Raw genomic sequence first — 24,309 nt, forward strand, 5'->3', positions numbered from 1 at the left:
GGGTTGGAGAATACTCAGACTCCAAAAGGAGAGGCATGAGCTCGCTTCAGCTCCACTCAACTCAGGAAGGCAGGCAGCTGTGGCCCTGGCTCACGGCGCCCTCAGGCCAGTCTGGGGCAGCCGCACTTGAGGCGGCACTGTGTTGGAGCAGGTACCCGAGGGTGCAGGCCAGCCCTTAGAGCTGTGGGCGTTTGGGGGAGAGAGGGTGGGCCCGAGCTGAGCATCGAGAACTGGGAGGGGACATTTCAGGCAGGTGGAGCAGCGTGAGCAAAGAGCAGGATGAGGAATGAGCGTGGCGCTCGGGGGGGACAGTGACCATCTCTGAGGATCGAGGCCTCTCCTCCAGGGGGCGGGCACCGGCGGGAGGACACCTGTGTCAGGCGGAGCCTCACCGGACAGGCAGGCGGTGGTGTCGATCCACTTGAGCAGCTGCCCAACACTCAGCTCGCCGCGCTGGTTGGTGTGGCAAGGCAGCACCATCTGGCTCATCTGCACCTCCGTAGGGCTCCGGTACCCCTCACCGTCTGCCATGGCACCATCGGCGTGCTCTGAGCGAGAGGCTGACTTCCGGGACGTGCGGCTCGAGAACACAGAGGCGATGCCCTGGGAAAAGGTGGGGACAGAAAGGTCAGCTCGCTGCAGGCTCTCCCAGGTCTGCATGTCCCAAGACCTGAGTGCCACAGGGGGAGCGGAGAGCACCCCGGGGCCACCTCCCACCAGACCCCAACTCCAAGAGCGGCCACCACCCTCCAGCCTAGGCACTCGGAGCCCAGGGGGCTCACTGGATGCCAGTTCCACCCAGCTTCCTTCTGGACACCAACTCCATGTTAGCAGGACCTTGGTTGAACCTGAGGGACGGGGAGAGAAATTCAGTCCTCCCTTCTGCTCGTGGGCCAGCTTGCTAAAGTTGTGCCTCAGACTGACCTTCATTCTTGAAAGATCCCCCCCCACCCTCTATGCAGGGAGGCCTGGTGAGCGCTCTAGCAGTCAGGTCTGGGGATCTGTTCCCAATAAAGTGTTCCCAGAAGCAGCTCCTATTTCGCCCCCCGAGCGCCCTTCCTCGGGCTCCCTCATTCTTCGGATGACATCAGAGGTGGCACCTCCGTTGGGTGTTCATCTGTCCTCAGCACTTGGCTTTCCTGACCAGGAGGGCTCTGGGCCGCCACCAACCAGCTGTCTGATCCAGGCCAGGGCGACAGCAGCCGCCGGCTGGAGGAACAGCAGAGAAAAGTCCTCAAACTCATGAACTGGGGGTGGAGTTTCTACCCAGGGCCTAGCTTGCCTGTCCCCAGGCAGAAGGGATGGGGGGGACCCGGCAGTACTCTGGATGGGGTGGGATGAAGAAGGGGGCCTCCTGTCTCTCTGGGCCGCTCTCCCTAACAGGCTGTGAACGAGAGCTGAGTACTTCTGCCTGTGTGAGAGAGGTGACACGAGTTCCAATTCTCGCGGCCACTGTACCAATCGCTGCCAACACTTGCAGCACGCTTCCTAGGCGTCAAATACTCTTCTAAGCACTTCGCATGTCCAAATTCCATTTTGTCCACTCAACAAACCCCTGAGGTGGGTTCATTGCTACCCTCACTCTGCAGGTGAGGCTCCAGGAAGTGGCGAGTACAGCTGTGGCCCAAGGTCTGGCTACAGAGTCTGAGGTCCTACCCACCACACTACACTGTCTACTGCTGGAGCTGAGATGCCCCAGCGCCACCACCCAACACTGACCCCACCACAGCTGCAGACGGGAGCAAGGATGGCTCTTGTGCTGGGGTCTGTCCTCCTTGGCTAAGTTCCCCCATGAGGCTCCCATAGCCAATTTAACAAATTCAAAACACACCAAGGTGACTTGTTCAAGGTCACTGACCCCCAAGTAGCAGAAGTGGGATTCAAACCAGGCCTGTCTGACCCAGAACAGCTTATGGGTCCCTAGAGAGGCAGCTCATTCCTGAGAACCCCTGGGTATGAGGTACAGTGCTCGGCATCAAGGAGAGAGACGAGGCAGCCCCAGGAACACTTAGCCTGGGAAGAGGCCTGCAGGGTGCCAGGCTGCCAGGCTGCCAGGCTTGCAGGCTCCTGCTGGCGTCTGGCAGACCACTGTGGTCCGAGCAGCAGGACCCATCACCATGGTAACCGCTGCCAAGGCATTTCCAGCCTGTTGTGCATTGGAGGCCTGCATAGATGTGGCTGCATGGCTGTCTTTCTGGGTGCAGGAGATGGTAGAGGGAGGAGGCAGAGAGACTCCAGTCACCCGTGCTCTTCCCAAACCTGTCCCACAGCCAGGGGTTCTGGGCAGAACATTCCAGAAAGAAGTCATAGAGCAAGCTAGGGAAATAGGGGAAGCAAGATGCAAAGGGTAAGCGGTCAGAAGAAAGGTAGCCGAACATAATGGGATTTCTGGGCAGTTCCAGGCATGCACACAAGGAAGCCCTACACACAATGTCCCTGCTTCACAAACCGATTTTCACGTCTACCACCCCACTGGATCCTCACAAGGAAGGCAGAGGGTGAGGACTGTTGACCCCATTTTACAGATGTGGAAAGTGAGGATGGAAACAGCCCTAGACCAGCAGGTGGGACATCTGAGTTCCAGTCCTCCCTCTGCTTTTCACCTGGTCAGTCTCCACTCTCAACAGCCTCCTATTTCCTGTTCTATGAAAAGGAGTCGCTACCCTCCCATTGGACTCTACAGGCCTGGAGGAGGCAGGATCTTTGCCTTATTTGTTCATTCATTCATTCATTCATTCATTCATTCATTCATTCACTGAGCACTTCTTCTGTGCCCTGAGACCAAACGTCGAGAGAACAAAGATAAACTGGTCCATTCCCTCTGAGAAGCTCATGCTTAGAAGGGCCTGGCCCACAGTAGGGCCTCAACAAAGGTTTGTGGAGGGACGAGCAGAGACAGACTTGAGTTCAAATCCTAGCCCTGTCCCTCTGGTGCTGTGTGATTCTGAGCATGTCCCCGCCTCTCCTGAACTTCCTCTGTCACTCACTGGGCAGGCAGGGGCAGGGGAAGATTGCCAATCCCTAAGGCACCCCTGGTCCTGGTTCCAGGACTGGACTCTGCCCCTACAGGGTTCTCGCATGTCCGGCTGACATTGCCACTGAGAAAGCTGAGGTCCTGCCACACTATCAGACAGGAAATATCACGCTCCTCTGAGCAGGGCTGAGCTCCCAGGCAAACTGAGGGACAAGACCCACTGTGGCCATCCCCCACTCTCATCCAAGAGAGGGGCGCAGAGCCCCTGGGCTGGAGCATGAGTGGAGGGGACAGAGCAGCACCAGTGGCCCCAGGCACGGCCTCTCAGACTCCAACTCCTTCCTTAGCTGCAAGGCAGTCTGCCCATGTCATGGCAGGCCGGGCTGGCCCTCCTCCTATCCCAAGTTGGGCAGGCAGCAGCCTGGGAGGCAGGGGCGTGTGCAGCCCAGACCAGGTTCAGCCAATGGGGTCCCAGAGCCAGGCCACTCCTCCCAGGGCCAGTCCCGGTGAGAGCAGAGGCCCTGGATGGAGTCAGGGCCTGGAGCGGCCAGGCCAGGCTGAGCCAAGACAGCTGACTGGGAGGGCAGAGCCTGCTATGAAGGTGGGGAGGGCATCTGGGGGTCAGAGTTTGTGCCCTCTCAGAGGACAGATATGCCTACACTGGCCCCAGACCACGGCAGACCTGGCCAGATTTGGTCAGCCCAGACCTGGCCTCAGCTGGCTACACCATGGGCCCTGTGTCCCTCCTCCTGGGCCACAGCCATGCCATAGACCTGCTGGGTCAGAGCAGAAGGGACCACTTCACGCAATCCCTTCATAGCTAGGGAGACTGGCGCACACAGAGGGAAAGACTGGCCCTGGATCACACAGCTGAGGAGCCAGGATGAGCCCTCCTGTGACAGCAACCCCACACCAACAGACTTAACCTCGATTTCCTCTCTCTTCCAAGTACCAAGTCCCAGTGACCCGCCTCCCTAAACCCTCAGGCCCCCCCTAGGCACTGCTAGCTCACTAGACTGTTCCCACAGCCCGTCCACAGGCCTCCAGTCTCCCCACCTCCTTCTAGCTTCCACAAGCACCAGGCCCATCTTTCCCGACAGCAAATCCACCAACATGACAACCATAGCTTTCCGTACCCTGCCTTGCAGGGACACTAGGTCCAGTCTTTATAACTCCCCCCACTGTGGGACTTCATTTGTCCCTCAGGACCACACAGACCTTTCTGAAGAGCCAGCCTGACCAGACACCTCCCCTGCTCAAGATTCCTCAATGGCTCCCTGTTGCTCTCAGGATCAAGGCCCCACTCTGCGGGTCCTGCAGCGGCTCTCCCAAGCTAGAGACCACATGCCATTTCTCAGAGCACCACTCTCACCCAGCTCCACCCCCTCACCATGTGGGTGCTGCTTCTGCCTAGGATCCTCGTATCTGCCCTATGTGCCAGGTGAGCCCTTCGTCCACCCTCTTCAAGTCCCCATCACCTCTTCCCCAGAGGGAGTTAGGGCCTCCCTGGCCCCGCAACCTCGTCTGTCTCTATCACAGCCCTAACCAAACTGTGTGGTCACTGTTTTGTGAGCCACCTCCGCCATCAGACAGGCATTCCCATGGGACAGGGACAGACTCAGGCCTGCCACAGAGCAGATGCCAAAAAACACCTACAAAAGAGGAAAAGGAAGGAAAACGCGAGAGACAGGGTGGCTCTAGAGCTGAGGCTTGAAGACGAGGCAGAAAGGACATGAAGAACAGCAGAAAGGGAGAGTAGAATGACAGTGGCTTGGGTGATACGACCCATGGGGCCAAAGGAAGTAGGTGGAAAGTACTAGGTGGAGTCAAAGGGAGAAGGGCCAAGGAGTCTCCAGGAACTGTGGAAGACTCCTGGAGAAGGGTGTGGCCTACAGTGATGAGCCAGGAAATGAGACCAGCCAGCAGATAGATCTTAGTGCCTTCAAGAACCATCTGGAACAGGGCTAGAGCAGAGGAGACCCACCTGTCTTGGCAGGGAGGAGCAGGCTTACGTGATCTCTCAACCGACCCACCATGACATGAGGCTGTCTGTACACAGACCTTAGGAGTTGGCCTGGCCGGGGTTCAAGTTCGGTTCCACAACTAACTCGTGTGACCTTGGGCAAGATGCTCAACCTCTGTGGGCCTCAGTTTCCTCATCTGTAAGAACGGGATTCTAACACCTACCTCTAAGTGTCATTGTGGGGATGAAATTAAACGAGATTGAGTGTTTGAGGCTAGTGCATACCCACCACAGGGCCAACATTGACCAAGCGTTTACTGTTAGCATTATAAAGCTGAGTTTGGGCTTCCTACAGAAATATAGCCAGGAGAGACCCAAACATAGTACTTTGTCACCTGAGTTCACCAGAACCTCAGGGCCACCCAGTGAGGGGACAAGGCTGTGAGCCTCTGTGAGAATTCAAGCTAGTGACAGTGGAACAAAAATTCCAGCCTGGATAGGAGACTGCAAAGCCCCTGTTCCTCCCTCCCCACTTCCTGAGGGGGTGGGGACCAGAAGGCAGGCCCCGTGGTGGGGCGCAGGGAGAAGCAGCTTTGGACTACCCTAGGAGCCACTGGCCAGATCCCATGAAAGACCTGATTGCCTGAGCCAGGCCGTTCTAAGCGCTGAAAGGAAGCTGTCCAAACCAGATGGCCTGTCCCCACAAAGAGGGATCCAGCCTCTCAGAGAAACCAGGGTGTCCTCCTGGCGGTTTCCCCACCAGCAAAGCGGGAGCATTTGTCAACCTCCCAAATTCCCCTTCAGGCCTACTCCCTACCTTCCTCCCAAAAAAGGCTGAGGCAGTCTGCATGTGCACAGCACACAGACCCCACTTGGCACCCAGAGCCAAAATGCAAACAAAGCTGAGGAACCAAATAAGGGAAGAGAGGATTATGTTAGGAATCCAATTGCTCAAAAATGCTGCCATAGAGAATTGCATTTTGTCCTGAGGTTCCCAGCAGACAAAAAAAAGGCAAAAAGGGATAGCAGTGGTTACCAAACTTGTAGAGAAAAAGAGAGAGCTCTCATCCAGGAAGCCAGCCTAAGGGCTAGGAGGACCCCAGTGGGCTGTTCCATTGGTTTATGATTGTCATATAACATCAGCTCATATCTGCATTCTATAGGATAAATAATGGTCCCCAGTGCCCTCTACAAACATCCTCATTTTACTTCTGGCTACAGGCTGTGCTGGCACTTGACATTTGTCAAGATTATGGGGTGGGAAAGGTAGAAAATTAAACCAGTATTTTGTAGTAAGCACCTCCTATGTGCCATTCACTTGGCTCGACATTTATTGAACACCTGCTATGTATGGAGTTCTGTGCTAGGACATTTCATATGGATTATCTCAGTAATTTTTACATCTACCCTGTGAGGCATTATTATTCTACCCATTTTACTGATGAGCCAACTTAGATACCTTGCTTCTGAGCAGCCCCTGGGAAATGGTAGAGTTTAAGGCAATCCCAGACCGACCAGCCGAAGTCCACATTTACATCTCTCTAGAACTTTCACGGGGCCTTGGGGCTGGGGAAGATGAAAGAAGTTCTTCCAGTCTAAGACTCAGAGAGAAGAAGCAAATGACTCCAAGTCTCACAGCCAGTCAGTGACGAAGGAGAACAGAGGCCACGGCCCCGAGTCTCTGTCCAGAGCACACAGTGTGGCGTGGGCTGATCAGGCACTGGGTTTCTCCCTTCTTCTGAGAGCCAGCTCTTACGCTCTGCCAGCATGAAGGAGGGAGATGGGAGGGTCTCCCGCCCTCTAATCCCACCCTACGCCCCCACCTGATGAGGAAGGGAGGAGGGATACAGAGCAAAATAGAAACTCTGAGGTAAAGCCAAGCTTTCCTCAGGGTAGCCCCATCCCTCCTTCAGAAGTAGAGCCTCACGGGACATTTTCAGTTTAGTTGTCTTCCTGTAAAAGTGAATATTAATGGAAATTTCACCAGCTCATCCTTCCCGGAAGACCTTGGAAAAAGTTGTTTCACCTCTCCGCGATTCAGCTTCCTCATCTGCCTAAAAGATAAATAAAAGAACCTGAGCTCACAGTGAGGCTTCTAAAAGACAGTGAACACTAGAATGGCTATAAGCAAAATCATGGACAATAACAAGGGTTGGCAAGGGTCTGGAGAACACGGTACGCTGCTGGGGCAGGGGGGATAGAAGATGTTGGAGCCACTGTGGAAAACAGTTTGGCAGGTCCTCAAAAAGCTGAGCATAGAAACGCCGTATGACTTTGCAACTCCATTCCTAGGTAGAGACCCAAAGGAACTGAAAACAAAGACTCCAACAAATGTATCCACACCCATGTTCACAGCGGCACTATTCACAATAGCCAAAAGATGGAAACAGTCCAAACGTCCATCGGTGAATAAATGGACGGACCAACTGTGGTATGTACATACAATGGAACATTAGTCAGACAGGAGAAGGAACGAAGCAGCCATACGTAAAACGTGGCTGAATTTCAGAAACATCATGCTGAGTGAAACAAGCCAGACACAAAAGATCACCTATTGCATGGTCCCGTGAAGTCTCCAGCACAGACAAACCCAGAGACAGAAAGCAAACTGGTGGCTGCCTGGGGCTGGCGGGGGACAACAGGGGAGAAACTTCTTAAAGGGTAAAGGACTTTACTTTGTAGTGACAGAAAAGTTTTGGATCTAGACAGAGGCGGTGGTGGCCCAAATTGTGAATGTACCAAGTTCCACTGCACTGTGTACTTGAAAATGGTGAATTACATATTATGTGTATTTCACCTCGATAAATTATTTTTTTAATTCTTAAGAGAAACCATTTTAGACGAATATCAGGTAAGTCTGCGCATTTAACATAAATTAAATGTGAAATGCCAAACACGTTTTTTTTTAAAAAGGTATTGGAAGCAGGCATATTTGGCATGGTAAAAATGATAGGTTTCATTATTAGCTATGTAGGCCTCAGTTTCCTCATCTGTCCAGTGGGACGTTTAACTAGATAGTCTCCAAGATCCTTTCCAACCATGAAGGGTTTGGCTTACAGGAAGAACCCCTTACCAAGGCCCATGAGGCCCCACAGAGTGCCCTGTCACACCTCCCACCGCAGGGCCTTTGCCCATGCTGTTCGCTGTGCCTGGAGCACTCTTTGTGTCTGCAAAGCCTACTCACCATTCAGATCCATTACCTCTTCCCCACTCTCATGCTTCTGGCACAACGTACCTCTCCTCTCTAATGCTGTCCACTCCAATAACGTTCACTGAATTGTGGGAGTATTTGGGTGGCCTGGATCTGAAGACCCACCAGGCAGAAGCCCTGTCTCTCTACTCCTGGTACCCACAGGGCCCAGCATAGTGCCTGGCTTGCTGTGGACCAAATGAATGAGTTTGTTCAGTGGGTCCCCAATCTCCACTAGTGTCACCCCTTGTAGACCAGGGAGAATGTCAGCCATGAGGTCAGGTGAGGTTCCCCACCAGAGGCCCAACTCCCACCCCTGCCCCCTCACCCCATTCTAGAAAAGAGCCTAAACATCACCTGACTCCCTCCACCCCCAAGGGTAAAAATAACTTTGTCTGAAATCTGACACCTACCCTCAGCTAGGTCATCTTGAAAACTCCCCCTGTCCCACTGAGAAGGCTGCCAGCCAGGGTGAGGAGGGCCTTTTCTGAATGCTTTCCCATCTGTACCTCATCTGTCCCATGGACAAATATTTGAAGCGTTGTCCCTGGCAAGGTACCCAGGGGACCCGAGCCCAGAGTAGTCCCAAGTCCTGCCCACGGTCCCCCAGCTCTGAACCACAGAACCCTGGCCCCCTGCCTCCATCTACACAACAGACCCTTCTTCCACCATGAGAGTGAGAAGGGCTTTGGAGATTGATTACAACTGCTTGCTTGTGTGGATGGGGAAACTGAGGCACAGGTGAATCTCTGTCCAAAGGTCTTTAGAGTCAGGCGGACCTTGGGTAAGTTACTGAGAAGTTACTCCTCCTTGGGGAAAAAAAAAAAAGACAAATACCCCCACCCCACCTCCATCCAAGAGTAGTGTGAGGATTAAGGGAGGTCCCCAAACCAAAGGCACTCAACTAACTGTGAGGTGCTCTGCCTTTGTGAGGGGGCCGTTGGCTGGACAGGGACTTGTCTCTCCTGAACCACCACGGATGCCCCCAGCCTTTGTTTCTCACTTTGGGGAAATGGAAATGTGGGGAGCGGAGGCGGTGTGGGCCAGTGGATTCTGGAGGCGGGCCGATGCAAGGGAGTCCCAGACCTACCCTCAGAGGCGCAGGGGCCCCGGGGAACTCGCTTCCTCTCCACCCAGTTACTCACGTGTTCAACAACGCGCACCTGCTCCCCATCAGTAAGATGTGACTAATGAGCCCCCTGCAGAGCTGTCCTGAGGTATAAAGGAGGGAGACAAGTGCTTTGTAATTTGTGGGGGTTCTGCTTCCCTTTTACTCCAGTGCTTCTTGAGAGGCTGAGTAGGGCCCGCCTGGTGGACAAGTCTGAGTGGGGCCCTGCCCTCCCGGAGCCAAGGTCTAGATGGGGTGACCTAGGAGGGGCCGTTACAGCGAGAGGTGACTGCCAAAACTGCTTCCAACCTGCCTCTGGGTCACCATGGCAACGGGCACCCGAGCTCCTGCGGGCACACCCCGCTCACCTTGGAGCCGGGCACAGTAGCAGGAACCCCAAGCCCCTCCAGGGCGGCAAGGCGGGAAGTAGGGAGAAGAGAGAGGTTACAGAGAGAGAAGGAGGGAAAGAAGGGGAGGGGAGGGGAGAGAGAATGGGAAACCATGAGGTCACAGCACAGAGGCTGGTAGGGAACAGAAGTAGAAGAGAGGCAGAGGGAGAAGTAACAGGGCAGGAAGGGACCCCTTCTACCCACCCCCCACCCCCGCCCCCAGCTGCACACATTCCTCAGGCCTGAGCTGCTCTCAGCCCCGCGGGAGAGATTCTGGCCACACAGCCAGGACTTCCTGCCCCAGGAAGCTGGCAGACCACGGCCCCTCTGAGGCTCCAGCTGCTTCTCCAGCCCTGCAGGCCCCTCGTGCTGAGGGATGGGGTCCTGTCCTCCCCAGCAGGTGGGGCCCCTTCTCCCACGCTTAGGCAGGAGGCCCCAGATGCCCCCAGTTCTCCTGCCCCCGCCCCCGGGGGTCTGCAGTCCTCTCGTCTCTTCTCTCCCACCTCGCCCAGCTTCCCCTCACACAGCACACCAACTTTTGCCACCCCCCCAAAGTCTTCAAGAAACCATTCCAAAGCAGAGGAGTGGTCCGAGTGAGAGCTATGACTTTAGCCGCAGCTGCATTCCTTACACTGGCAAGAAGTGAACCAATAGGCCTGGCAAAGGACCGCCAACTCCAAGAGGCTGCTTGGGAGGCCCCGAGTGGCCAGCTGGAAGGGTCAGAGACGCGGAGCTGGGCCTGGGCTCTGGCAGAGGCTGCCGCGCTGAGCAGGTGCCCTGCTGGTTCTCCCGGGGCACTCCCAGGGCCTTCCCTGAGCCCCGAGTTCTCCAGTCGCAAGGTGGCCTTCTCATACCTGTCCCCGTGTGTCCTACACTGTCTCCGAGGAGTGTGAGAAGGGCTTGTGGAGGAAAGGATGAGCAGGGCAGAGAGAGAAGAAGGAAGCAGACAGGAAGGCCAGGGAGCTGGCAGGAGGGCCACAGCGAGGCCCAGGGGACAGAAGCTGTGTTGGAGTGCTGGCTCCTCCTGTCTCCCTGGATAACCTGAAACCCTTTAGTACTACAGCTACTGTAAACCTCACTTTCCACATCTATAAAATGGGAATAATAATATCACTGACAGGATTCAGTGAGATACGTGCCAGGTGCTTAGCACAGACTCTGACCCAGGGAAAATAATTAAGAAGTGTCAGCTCTTCATGTTACTACAAATCCAGGCATTGATGAGCGACCCAGGAAATCGTCCTCGCCAGGAGCCTGCACGGTGCCTGGGGGTGAGAGACGCCTGCCACGACTGGCTCGGCAGCCTTCACAGAGGCCACGCCGAGCTTGAGGACGAGGACCCAGGCTTTGGGAGGGCAGGAAAGGGGCAGGGAAGCTCCAGCAGCGGTAGCATCAGATGGCCCTCTCGGCCCTGCTCTGTGACAATCCCTGCCAGTTGAACCCGCCAACTGTCTACCAACTACCAGGGCTTCGCTTCAGCCACGAGCCAAGATGTTGAACAGGCAAAAGTCTGTGGCATGCCACAGAGGCCTCCGACGGACGTCCACACGCAGTCGAAGCAGATGCATCGGTTGCCGGGATCTCTCCTTTCCCAGGCCCCTGAAAGGCTCGAGACCCCTCACAAAGGGAGAGTAGGCAGAGATCCCTGGAAACCAGCTCGGGTTCACTGGGAACACGGCATCCCAGGAGCAAGGGAAGAGATCACGAGGCAGGAATAGACACATTCTGTGCAGTTTGCATTTGCACAGACCCAGAATATTGTAAATGCTCAGTAAAAATGTGAAAATGTGTTCGATTGGAGGGGTCTCCAGTAGAGCACCACATTTGTCTGTTCCGTTCAACATGTGATCAAACAGCTGGGACAAAGATAAACCTGGTTGCAGGTGGCTACCTGAAAGGCAGTAACATATGAACACAAGACCAAGGGGTGAAATGAACAGGATTCATGGGATCCACCTGTGTTTTTGTCTTTCTGTCACCCTCACTTTGTTTTAAGTGATACGGCTGCTGGGGAGGCTCCAGCTTCATGGTTGGATTTGCAGAAGCGGCCTCACGATTTCCTCATTTCATCGCCCCACAGCAGTGCCGATTCCGGCTGAAGGCTTCTGCTGTGCTGAGGGTGGGGACGTGATTAGGTCAGGGAACGATGTGGTGACAGGGAGGAGGCAGCCTGCAGCCGGGGTGTGGTGGGCAGCACAAGGCCCAGCCCCGTGAGGGGGAGCTGAGGGGAGGGGTAGCAGGGGAAGAAAACCGGGCAGGAGGGAGACCATGAGGGGGTAGGGCTACTTGTGGCCTGGTGATGGGCCTCCTGCTACACGTCTCAGTGCTGGCTGGGTCAGAGGACAGGAGGTTCAGTAAGAGAGAAAACCAAGACAAGGGGCACGTAGCTGGCTCAGTCGGGAGAGCATGTGACCCTTGATCTCAGGGTTCTGAGTTTGAGCTACACGTTGGAGGTAGAGATTACTTAAAAAATAAATCTTCAAAAAACAAAACAAAACAAGACCATACAGGGGTGCACAAGGCTAGAAAGAGGCCAATGCTGCCTGGGGATCAACATCAATCTTTTTTAAAACTCCCATTCATTCCCTCAAGATGCTGGGAATACAACATTAAATATGTTCTCTGATGGACAGGCAATAAACAAGCAAAGGAACATGATCATTTTAGAGACTGAAAAGTGCTGTAAGAAACAGCGGATGTGATGAAAAGAGAAGGTGGTGGAGTGGTAGATGCTAATTCAGCCTAGGTAATCAAGGAGGCTTCAAGGCCCAGCTCTGAATGAATGAAAGCAGGAGCAATCATGCAAGGCTCTGGAGGCACAGGGTTCCAAGGCAGGGGAACAGAGGGTGCAAAGAGCCCAAGGAGGATCTGGGACAAGTCTGGCTGCTGGAAGAACAGCAGGGCGGTCAGTCCCAGTTAGGCCCAACCCCCCAGCCATTCCCGCCGATGGACCAGATACCTGGGGTGGGTCTCCGCAAGGGCACCTGCTGGTCAAGGAGCTGAGCAGAGAAGCTGTAAGGGGGTGGAGGGAGGGCAGGGAGAGGAGTCATGGATTAGGGACAGGGTAAGAGGTAAAGAAGCAGAAGCAGGGACCACAGAAAACTCTTGCAGAGATTTTTCTGGGAAAGGGGAGCAAAGAAACCAGGAAGTAGTTGGAAGGGGACCTGGGTACAGGGAAGGGGTCTTATCTGCCTTAGAAGCTGGGAGATACCGGAGGTCTCATCTGGCTGCTGATGGGACACAGCCAGTAGGAGAGGGATCTCCCCAAGCCAGAGAGCTGCCTACGGACAGGGGCTGCCCAAGAATTGGCCCGGCAGAAGCTTGAAGATGCCATTTTATAAATCTATGGCTACCATCTATTGTGTACCAACTGTGTGCCAGGCCTAGTCCTTGGGAATTCTCAAGTCCACTCTGAAGCAGGAGTCCTTATTTATGGCTGAGGAAAAGGAAATTCAGACAAGGAACATGGAAAGATCCACTGGAAGACACGCAGCCAGTAAAAGGCAGAGGGGTGGGGTGCCCAGCTGGCTTTGTGGGAAGAACATGCAACTCTTGATCTCTGAGTCGTGAGTTTGAGCCCCACATTAGGCATAGAGTTTATTAAAAAGAAAAAAAAAAAGAGAGAGAGAGAGAGAGAGAAAGAAAGGCGGGGGGGAGTGGACTTGGGTTTTTCTGACTCCAGAGCCTGGCCGGGGTGCTGCAGGGGGGACATCAGCCCTGGAGGCAGATTAGATCATAGAGTCCATGGGACTTCTGAGACAGAGCCTGGCACTTTGGAGAACCTCCATGAATTGCCTTCCAGGTGATATGGAGAAAGAGCTGGAAGTGCTGCGGTCTCTGACAGTCCATCCCGCCGGCACCATAGGGATCTCAGCACCCCAGCCACCATCATCACCCCCACAGTGGCCTATCCAGAGGGCCTAGTGGGCTCAGAAGTCCATCCCACTCTCCTGCCTGCCTTGCTGAGAACCAGTTTGCATGGTGAGACACACCTTCTCTTAGTCTTAAGCAAGGGGGTGGGGATCAAGTAAACTCAGAGTCCCACGGGGCCCTGAGGGGGGTGGGGGAGTGCGGAGAACAATGTGGGGCTTGCCCCTTCCCTTGCCCCGAAGTCATAGTCCTTGGGCCCCTTCCTCTCTCCAGCCCCCTTCCCCATGTACCCCACCGCCCTCAAAGCCCGGAGGCACACCACTCAATCTTAAAACTTGTCTTCTCTGTGGAAAAGCCAGCATGGCACTAACCAGCTTGGCGTATGTGCCCGGGCCCATTACTACGCCCAGAGCCCCATGTTACAGACAAGGAAACTAAGGCTGAGAAAGGAGTAGCCAGCCACGAGCCTACTAGCCCAGAGCCAGCCAGAATCTTCTGACTCCAGAACCCCCATTTGTCCCTGCCACCGCTCACACAGGGTAGTATCCCTAGAGAAGGACAGGCGCTGGGTCTCGCCACACACCGCCCCCCCACCAAGGGATCAAATGGAAATTGAGACCCACCTGATTCAGCTCGGCCCTGGAGGATGGTGGAAACCTGAGGCTGCTTTAGGAAGGCTTAAGAGCCACACCCCTTCTCGACCTCTGACCACTTTCCAGGCTTGGGAATGGGCCACACCTAGCAGGGCCACACCCCCGGGGGCCGATCACAGCCTGCTCTAGAGGTCACAAATAGGACACCGGCAAGGAGTGGTGAGGTTGGGGTTCGGCACCGCCATGGGGCAGTGAGCATCCCTTCCTGAGGGACGGGCCACGGCAGAGGTGCCACGGGGGGCTGCCTGGCAACTCGCTGGGCTTCCGAACAACCAGACAAGATAAAGCTTGTAGGGCGCTTCCCAGACTGTGAAGTGGGTGCAGACATGCAGAAATAGGAGACTCCTTGGGCATGGGACCAGGTCCCATGGCTCCCTAAAGTCCCAGTGATTGGCGAATAAAAGTTGTCTATATTTAAGATCACACAATGTGATGTTTCGACATATGTATACATTGTGGAAGGATGACCACAATCAAGCTAATTAACAATCCATCACCTTACAGTTACCCTGTTTGGGGCGGGGGGGGGGGGGGGGGGGGGGTTGAGAACACCTGAGAATTACTCTCTTAGCAAATTTCAAGTAGGTGATACATTGTTGTTAACGGTGGTCCGCACACTGTACACCAGGTCTCCAGAACTTATTCATCTTGTAACTGAAAGTTTGTACCCTTTGACCCACATCTCCCCTTTCTCCCAGCCTCCCTGGCATAATTTTTTCAGTACCTGCCATGTTCCAGGCCTTTATATATATTATATAATGGCTTTGCATCCATAATATCATGTAATCCTTCCCTGTGAGGGACAATTATCCCTCTTGCACAAAAAAGGAAACTGAGACCTGGGCTATCTGAAGGACTTGCCTAAGGGCGCTGTGCCCTGAGGGGTGGCGCTGGGACTTTGCTTTTCTCACTCCCAAAGCTGCCTCTCCAAAAGAGATGCTTAATGCTTAATGTTTACCGACATTCATTAATTAATGTCTGATTTGCTGAGGGCAAATTATTACCATGGAAGACGCCCCAGGCAGGACATACATACTACATGGACAAGGGGGCCGGAGAGGGCCTCCTCAAGGAGTCACTACTGAATTCTCTCCCCATTGCTAGCAGAACAAGCTCCTTTCCCACATCTCACGCACAGAGGCCTCTGCCTGGACCAGGCTTCCAGACCCGAAAAAACTTCCAAGGCCATGCTAACCCATCACTTCCCCCAGGGAGCCTGCCCTGCCCCTGAGGCTGGTGAAGGGCCACCTCTGGGCTTCCCTCTGTCACAGCCTGGCCACACTCTGCTGTCATCAGTGGTTTGTACCGCTCTCTGTCTCCACATGAGCCTGGGGGCACCTGAGGACAGGTCCAGTCTGACTCATCCCAGTGTCCCCAAAGTGCCAGACTCTGGTGCTTTCCCTCCCCACCCCAATACCACCTCCTCCACACAGGGAGGCTGCTCCTGGAGAGTGGCAGGAGCTCCCAGGCCCGCAGCGGGGGAGCTGGCAGAGCACCCAACCGGCGGTACCATCTGTCCCTGGAGGCACAGGACAGAGCAGGCACAAGGCAGAGGGGTCATTTCCTCTGCTTAGCCAGGTCGGTCCAGGACACGGAGAAGAGCCATGGCACCAGGGCCCCCGCCCAGCTGTAGCTTGGGCGCAGACAAGACTATGAATTCTCTAACCAGCTCAAGTGGCTCGAGGCTAGAGCCTTCATTTTCTTACATGCAAAACCAGATGAATATCTAGCAGCCACGCTACTAGGAAGCTGAAGTATGCCTGACACCGAGTACGTACTCAATGAGTTAGTTTTTACCACCTCATCCAACCAACTGACCCCATCTTTGAAACACTGAGGAAACAGAAGTCCGGATGAAATGAAAAGACAAGGACCCATATCTACCATGGTCAATTGTGTGCCGAGCTCCGCACTCCTCCAAAGTCACTGAGCTTGCCAATGATCTAGCAAGATCCACAGGAACAGCCCAGGTTCACAGAGGAGGAAACTAAGGCCTACAGGGCCAAGTGAGTTAGTATCTCTAAGGCAGGTCTCCAGACTCATGAACAGCTGTGCAGAGGTGCTGGGGAGGCCAGCTTGGCCCAGCCTGGACCAAACACAGGTGAAGGGCAGGGGTACAGCCTCCGCTAGCCCCCGGTATGTGTGAGGCAGGGGGGCAGGTGATCGGCCCTGAATCTGCATGGTCAGGTGAGCTAGGAGGCTGTGATGGGGTGGGTCTGAGTGTGACAGTGAGGCTACTCTCTAGATGTGCAGAGGTTCCCGATGTTTCCCTGGCCAGGACAGGCGCTGGGAAAGGGGTCTCAGCCTGGCAGGTAAGGATTCTAAGTCTCTCGCCAGCTGTACAAGCCCGGGCACATCATCTCACTTCTCCGTGTCTTGTCTGTACCAGGGGCCTGAGCCTATCACTCACCTGCATGTTGTGAGGGGTCAGGGAGTGGGTGGGAAGGTGGCCAGGACCTTCGTGGTGCTGGCCATACAGACTGAAACCATGATGATGTGTCTCCCTAGGTCTCCAAGTTTCTCTGAGCACAGTGTGCAGGGACTATGTACCTTGGCACTAAGCCTGGGGACCAGAGCATCCCCAAGTACCACACAGTCTGGTGGGCAGGACAATACAAACCCTATCACTCCAAAGCCCAAACCCTGCGTGCAAGGCCTAGACCCCCAGCCCCCTGCAGCCTTGTCGCAGCCCCTCCCACCTGCTCTGCCCTCGCTCGCTCACGTCCAAGCCACTCCGGCCTCCACTCAGTAGCTCAGAGGCACCAAGCCCCCCACACCTTGGAGCCTGCCAATGAATGCTGTTCCTTCTGCCTGGAATGCCCTTCCAGGCCTTCCTCTGGCTGTCTCCTTCTCAACTGCTAGGCTTCTGCTCAGTTGTCACGGGCTCTCCCCTGACCTCTCTTGTTATTCTCTCACAGTCCCCTGTCCTCTAGCAATCTGAGCCTAATAGCTGTGTAACCTTGGGCAAGTTACTTAACCTCTGGATCTCAGGTTCATCTTCAACATGGGCATAGTAAGGTTATCTACTTCACAGCGATGTTATAAGGGCTAAATGAGTTAATGCATGCTTGGCACACAGGGAGCACCCACGTGGCATTTACTCTCCTTGTTATTACTGATCATGGCACTTGGCACAGATTCGGATCCTGTATTTACGCAACTATTTTCTCACTGTGTCTCCTTCATGAGCTGTCAGCTCCACGCAGCAGCCTGGGTTCATCACAGAGTACTCAGTACCTGCCACAGGCTAATCCCTGGGCAGGGAAGAACTGAAATCAGTACAATATCCTGAGGAGACGCCATTCATTCTGGGCGCAGGCAGGTTGTGGATGGGAATGGGAAATGATGGCTGAGCCGGGTTTTGAAGGATGAAGAAGAGTCCTCCAGACAGACTACAAACACTGTCTGTCCATGGTTGAGACCAGGGTTCATATGGGGCTCCTGAATAGGCTGAAGCTAAGTGTCTGCGTCCTGCCTCTTCCTCCAGGAAGCCCTCTGAGACTACTTCAGCACCCTTCCAAGCTCCCACAGTCATTCATTCATTCAGTAGTTTTTGGACTCATACTATATGATAGGCATGTCATTTTATTCCTGTGGGTCTCTCCTCCTCTACCACACAGCGGGGTTCTCAAGGCAGACAGGCCCCTGCCTTCTGCGGTCAGGACCAACCTCAAGATGGTGTACAAACCCTTCACAAAAGTCCAGACCCCCAGGATGTCAAGGCTGGTGGGGACCTCAGAGGACACTCAAAGAGGGGGAGCACCTGGCCCAAGGTTACACATGAGCAACGGGGTAAAGACAAGATTCTAATCGGGGGGAGGGGGGCCCAACACAGTGCCTGAAACCTCCTCACAGTCTGAACTAGACCCTTCATGAGGCCAGGGAGCTGGGCTAGGGAGAACCTCCCCGTCTCCAGGTTCCAGGCGAAGCAGCAGGCCCATCACCAGGAGTGGGGAGGAGCATGTACGTCCGTGGCGGCATGAGCGCGTGCGCAGGTGCCCGCAGCTGTTTCTGACCCTCCCACCTCCCTGTCGGTGACATTGCCAGGTTGCGGGGCTTCTCAGGGGAGCTGGGATCAACAGCCCCATCAGCTTTCCCAGAGTAAGTAAAATTCTCAGGAGGTGACCTTGACCTGGCTAACACTGAGGCTGAGCAGAGGTTCCCAGTCTCCCACTAGGCTACCAGTGGGTCCTCACCAGCCCAGGAGTGTGGGACTCAGGGCCCAGTACAGACTTGGGTGGGGGAGGGGAGGTCTCCACTGAGAGAGGCAAGGACTGAGACAGGACAGCAGGACCTTTCCAGCACCCGCACACAGGCAATCAGTGCCCCCCCCAACACACACACACACACACACACACACACACACACACACACACACACACATACCTCGCTCCCTCAGCTTGCCAGATGGATGCCCAGGGGCAGGGAAGAGCCAGAACCATCTAACTCTAAAACATTCGCCATCTGCAGTGTCACGAGATACTGACAAGGGCCCCCAAACCCTGGGAAGCAGGGCTGTGGGTTATCTGAGGGCCCCCTTCTGTTCCCAGTTAACCTGGCTTTCTGTATCCCCCGTGAAGAGAGTTTGGTGGGTTTTTTTATTTGCTTGCTTTTCATTAAAAACAGCTTTGGTTACAACTCAGAAAACCATCCCAAACTGTCCTGTATCATTGAGGAACTAAGGGAATTCGGGAGGAAATGGGGGCATCCAAGGAGATCTACCGTGCAGGCAATGGTCCACAGGTGGCAATCAAGGCTACAGTGTTCTCAGCTGGCATGAGGTTACCCATGTCACCTCATGGGCCCAATTCCACCCCCATACCTACCCCCACTCCCAGACTCAGGAGAGTGGGCAGGAGAGTGTAGGGAAGCAAAATGCGTTGTGGGCTCACACTCGGAACATGTGGACTGGAGTCTCACTCGGCTTTCACAGGGCTGAGCCTCAGGTTCCCTAAAAGCTCAGACTTGGGAGCCAGATTGCCTGAGTTCAAATCCCAGCTCTGCCACTTCCTGCCGGTGTGATCCTGAGCCTGGGCAAGTCCTCAACCCCTCTGAGCCTCAGTTTCCTCATCTGGGATATGGGGATGATAACTGTACCTACCTCATAGAGAACTGAACGAATTAATATATACAAAGCGTTTGGTGCAGTGCGTAGCGTGGTCAGCACTATATACAGATTTGCGACTACAATATGGTTATCTCTGTAAAATGATGATAAGGATACATCCTTCCCCCACTGCCTTCTCCCCCAATTATTGATGGGGATCAATGGGAAAAAAAATCATGAAAGGCACAGGAGAAGACACAGCCCCATCTGGAAAATGCTCTCTGCTCCAAGCTCAAGAGATGGGGGACAAGAGGCCCTGCTGCTCAGATCCCACCCTCAGCCTCACTGAGAGGTTGCCTGTGCCCATGCATTCATTAGATGCTCTCTGGAGCTCTGACCATGCCCGGCCCTGTGCTGGGCACACGGGGAGCAGGCTCGTGGAACTCACTGGCTGGTGGGAGAGATGGACGTGCAAGTGCACCACACAGTCCAGTGTGAGAAGGAACTAACAGAGGCTCCCTGTGCCCTGAGAAATCTGGGAAGGCTTTCTGGAGGAGTCAGCATCTGAGCTGAGATCTGAGGGCTCAGAGGTAACTTTCCAGGGGGACCGAGGGGAGGCTAGGGGCCGCCCGAGCAAAAAGCACGGTAGGGACCACGGCACAGAGGAGAGAACCAAGGTGGTATACTGAGGCAGTGGCAAGGGGTTCAGGACGGCTGAACCTATGGGGGTAGGAAAGGGGGACGAGGGCGGAGAGGCAGGCCGAAGCAGATTACCAAGAGCCTTTTGTATCAGGTAAGGAACATGAACGTTATACTGAAGGCAGCTGGCTGAGCAGGTGCGGGATAATCGGGATAATCGGGCTTACCTATTAGAAGCGACCCTCCAGTGGAGGGGGATGGGAGGGGCTGGATGTGGAATCGGGGAAGCAGGGAGAAGGTGCCCTGGACAGGGGAGGGCGCTGAGGTCTGAGGTGAGCGGTGGTCATGCAGATGGAGGGAGGGGATAGGTAAGAGATTTATTTGTTCCCGCCCCCTTTAAAAAGACTTTTCCTGAGAACGTCCTCAGAGGACACCCACTCTGCGCCCAGCACAACCTCCGCCAGTCTGTCCTGCACCCTGCTCCCGTTCACCAGATCAAAGGCCCCCGCCAGGCGGTGATGAGCACTTGGCTCTGTCCCATGCCTCAGCATCTAATCTCAGCTCCAAAGTCCCTGGTAAGACATTCCAGGGAAACGTGGGCTGCAAGGCCACCTTGCAGGACACCTGTCCAAGAGCCCACGCCTGGTCCTGAGCTTGCCCTCTCAAAGAGGTCATTGTCCCCGAGAATCGCAGGCTGCTACACCCTCACTCACCCACTCAGCCCTCCCCCCCCAGCCCTGTAACTTCTAGCGGCCTCCTGGCCTTCTGGCCTTCGAGCCCTGAACTCCAGCACACCCCAGAGGCAGGGAGCGCAGACGTCTGGCAGAAGCACACACAGGACTTGGCTGGGAGAGACACACACCCCCGGAATAGAATTCCAGACATAGAGAACTTCCCCTCAGCATGGCCCCTGGGGCTTGTCTGGGGATTGTTACCTCTAATAAACCAGCCTAGGAGTTCTGCAATTTCTCCTTCCAAGGAGAGCTAGAAAATGGCCCGTGGAAAATGAGAGCGAAGACGGAGAACTTCTGACTTAAAATGGAAACTTCAATTCTCTTTCAGGATCCCCAGCCTGCAGCCCCCTCCCCCCACCCCCGTTGGCCTCCAGTCAGCCCCACCCCCCCCCCCGCCCACCGTGCATACCCTTCGCAGGTGATTTCCGACATTCTGGATCATTGCGGCCGAGATCCCACTAGCCGGTGGCACACTCAGCAGCACCCTCTGAGAGAGACGCTGGTCACCTGAGCCACAGCGGGGCTCCGACTCCAAATGTAGCCGGTCAGCCTCTCCTCACGCCCCTCCTCCCGAGCTCCCGCCCCTCCTGAGCCCAGCTGTTATCACCCAGCCCTGCCTCTCCTCACACTGCCCTCTGCCCCCCCTCGCCCGGAGCACCCCCCTCGGAGGTTCCTGTGCCCGCCTGGCAGAGCAGAAGGAGAGTGGCTGCCAACTGGGCCCCAGCCACGTCAGGGGGCCCTCTGGCTGCCCACTGGGCACCTAGCGGGACACTAGCTTTACTTCCAGCCACAGCCAAACTTAGTCACCCCCACTTCCAGCCCCTGACATCCTGCTCACAGGGCCTCTTGGCTCCGGGGTCCCTCCCAGGGGCCGGGAGTCCCCACCCCACCAGCCCCAGCCAGTTAGACTGGCACACCAGTCACCAGGCTTCCATCCGTCCACAAGGGGTCAGGCTGGAGGTGGCAGGAAGCCAGGGAGCGTCCAGCAGCCTCCCAGAGAGACACTAGACTCACCTACTAGGACTCTTCACCCTCGGGGAGTGCTGCCCCCAAGAGCAGCCCAGTGTAGCTCCTGGCCAGGGACAGGGCGCACCCCCTCCTTCCTTAAAATAAGCCGTGTGCTTCTTAAAGTGACCTCTGCCAAATCTCACCTCATGAGTTCCACAGGCTTCAGCCCCTTGGGCACCCAGCTCAGGCCCTCTGTAGCCACCACCGACTGAGACACCACCCAGATTTTTCCCTTGTCCCTCTCACTTCTGCAAGAGGCTTCACGAGGAGGCCTTGACACTGACACTTGGACTTTTCATAATGGGCCAATAAAATAAAGTCCTTAGTGGTTAAGAGAAGAAGGCAGGGGAGAGCCAGGCAGGGGAGCTGGGGTAGACAAATGGATCAGGAGTAATAATGAGCACCTCATGATAACTGAGCACCTGCTGTGTCCAAGGCCTGGTGCTGTCCTCACTCCAACCCACCAGAAGGTCCCTTGGGGAGGGCACATGACATGGTCCTAGGTGGCAGAGCTATTGAGTGCAGAGCCATGTTGGAACACAGGTCAGCCCGGTCTGAGGCCTCTGCCCTTCATTGCCTCGAGCTCCCTCCCCACACACCTACCGATGTCTCCTCCTGGGCCTAAGACACCTGGACTCTGGGCCGGGTTCTCTCACTAATGTGCTGTGTGCCTCTGAACAAGTTCCCTCTTGTCTCAGAGCCTCCCTGCTCTAGGAGTCAAGGGCTCTCATGTCCATCCCTGTGAACCTAAGCCTTTCCCTCGAAGAGCTTAGGGGCCTGTCAGCAGTTTGGTATTAACGAATGAGAAATTAAAGTCACACCATAAAGACAGCAAGATGGTCCAAGGATGGCCCTGAGGGCTGGGGCAATCTAGGAGGCTTCCTGGAGGAGGTGGTGCTTTCTGGCCTGAAGACTGAATGGGTCTGGATAGTCTGAAAAGAGGGTGAGATGGAAGGCCTAACAGGAACAGAACAGGATCCTCATCTTGCAGAAAAAAAGCTGGAAATCTGTGGAGGAGAGCCTCGAATGCCAGGCAACTGGGCTGAGGTATCAGGAAGCCTCTAAGAATGAAGAACGTGTTCCACATGATAAAAGCCATGTGAAGTGAACAGGACAGGAATCATGAGACCTCCCTGGACTGGTAAGAAAACCAGCCCAGAGAAGGGACAGCTCCTCACACGGCATCCAAGCAGGGCAATTTCAGGGCCACATGGTACAGAGGGGGGAATGAAACCCAGAGAGCTTCTGGTCCCCAGCCTACCTGCTCGCCAGTGGCCCACAATGTCTCAGACTCACTGGACTCAGTCTAGTCCCCCTACCTTACAGAGGGGTACACTGAAGCCCAGGGATGACAAGCGAGCCACCCAAAGTCCATGAGGAAGTTGTCTGGAATCACTATTCCTAACCTCAAGCCTAGAGCCCAGTCCATCTCACCCCACAGCAAAGCACAAAATAAGAGAGGCTTCAGTGAGACTTACAAGAGGACCCCCAGCAAGGTTGAATCAGTATACTGTCAGGAACAAGCCACAGACAGCCAGACCTTCCTGCAGAGGGCTCTGCAGCCCACAAAGGTCTCTCTCCTCTCTGCTCTTTAGTACAGAAGTGACTCGTGTCTCTTCAGCAGCTCTGTTCGGTCTGTGGCTCCAATGAACATTTCCATGGGTATCTGCCTCCCCTTCTCGACTCTCCTGGAAGGCCCGTGAGGGCTGACACCACATCTTACTCATCTCTGTGCCCTCTCCCCGTCAGCCCCCCAGACTAGGGCCCCAAACATGGGAAACCCACCGCACCCCTGGATGAGTCACAGTCCTGGAAAGGTGGGTAGAAAGGAGGTCTTAAGTGAGAGTGAGGTCGGTGCTCCCCAAACTTCAGCCTGCATCAGAATCATGCAGAGGGCGTTTTAAAATTCAGACTGTTGAAAGCAAAAGTTCCCGGAGAGCCCAAGAATTTGCATTTCTGATAAGATCCCAAGGGATGCTGATGCTGGTGGTCCAGGGACCGTACTGTGGGAGCCAGTGAGCTGGAGACACAGGTCGGGAGAATGAGACCCAGAGACTGTTGAGGTGGCTTGTGACTGTCCATACCTCTCATGGCCACCGTCACTGTTATAGCTGTTTGAGCACACCCAGCCCTGTGCAAGCACCTCAGATACAGTACCACATTTGGGCCTCATCCTAGGAGGAAGATACCACCATTAACATTCTCCTACAGAGGAAAACTGGAGGCGAAGAGTCATTTGTCCAAAGTCATGCAGTTGATAAGAGTTAGCATAAGGATTTTAACCCTGATCGAAGTCCAGAGCCCACGGGTGTAACCAGCACTCTCTGTAGCCTCTTACAGCTTATGCAGACCAAGGACTTCTCTAGGAGTGCCCGAACCCCATATGCTCATGTAGCCTAAAGGCCTGGTCCCCAAGTGCGCCTCTGGGGAGTCCTGTGAATCAAGAAAGTCTGCCTCTTAAGCCCCGGACCCTGAGTATTTTCTCCCACAAGCACTTTGTTTCCCCACGTGATGTCCTTCATCTGGCCCCACGGATGGGGCCCTCCTGGCTGGAAGACACGTGTCTGTATTCATTCTTCAGGCCCATGTCCCAGCTCTACCACCCCGCTCAGTGACAAAACACAGCGAAGTAACCTCCATTTATATGCCACAGTGATACTGGGTTGTCACTGTCTAGCATGGTCTGTCCCCCCATCAGACTGGGAACTCGCACAGATAGGGAGTTCATCTGAGT

General features: G+C 55.0%; 1 protein-coding gene across 2 annotated transcripts in view; it reads right to left on the reverse strand.

The window, feature by feature from the left end:
• The window catches only part of ACOT11 (acyl-CoA thioesterase 11), a 52,543-nt gene that overhangs the window by 24,625 nt on the left and 3,609 nt on the right, over nucleotides 1–24,309 (reverse strand). The window contains exons 1-2 of one of the 2 annotated variants that reach the window (XM_073896695.1): nucleotides 20,977–21,364; nucleotides 393–603 (exon numbers count right to left, since the gene is read on the reverse strand). In XM_073896695.1, coding sequence (XP_073752796.1) covers nucleotides 393–603; nucleotides 20,977–21,009 — 244 coding nt within the window. In that variant the 5' untranslated portion in view covers nucleotides 21,010–21,364. Of the gene's footprint in view, nucleotides 1–392; nucleotides 604–20,976; nucleotides 21,365–24,309 lie in introns of those variants that run through there. The other variant, XM_073896696.1, reaches the window with a different exon arrangement.

This window comes from Callorhinus ursinus, unplaced genomic scaffold (assembly GCF_003265705.2).
Source record: "Callorhinus ursinus isolate GAN/ISIS: 27379988/994484 unplaced genomic scaffold, GSC_fseal_2.0 scaffold9, whole genome shotgun sequence".
Taxonomy (NCBI): domain Eukaryota; kingdom Metazoa; phylum Chordata; class Mammalia; order Carnivora; family Otariidae; genus Callorhinus; species Callorhinus ursinus.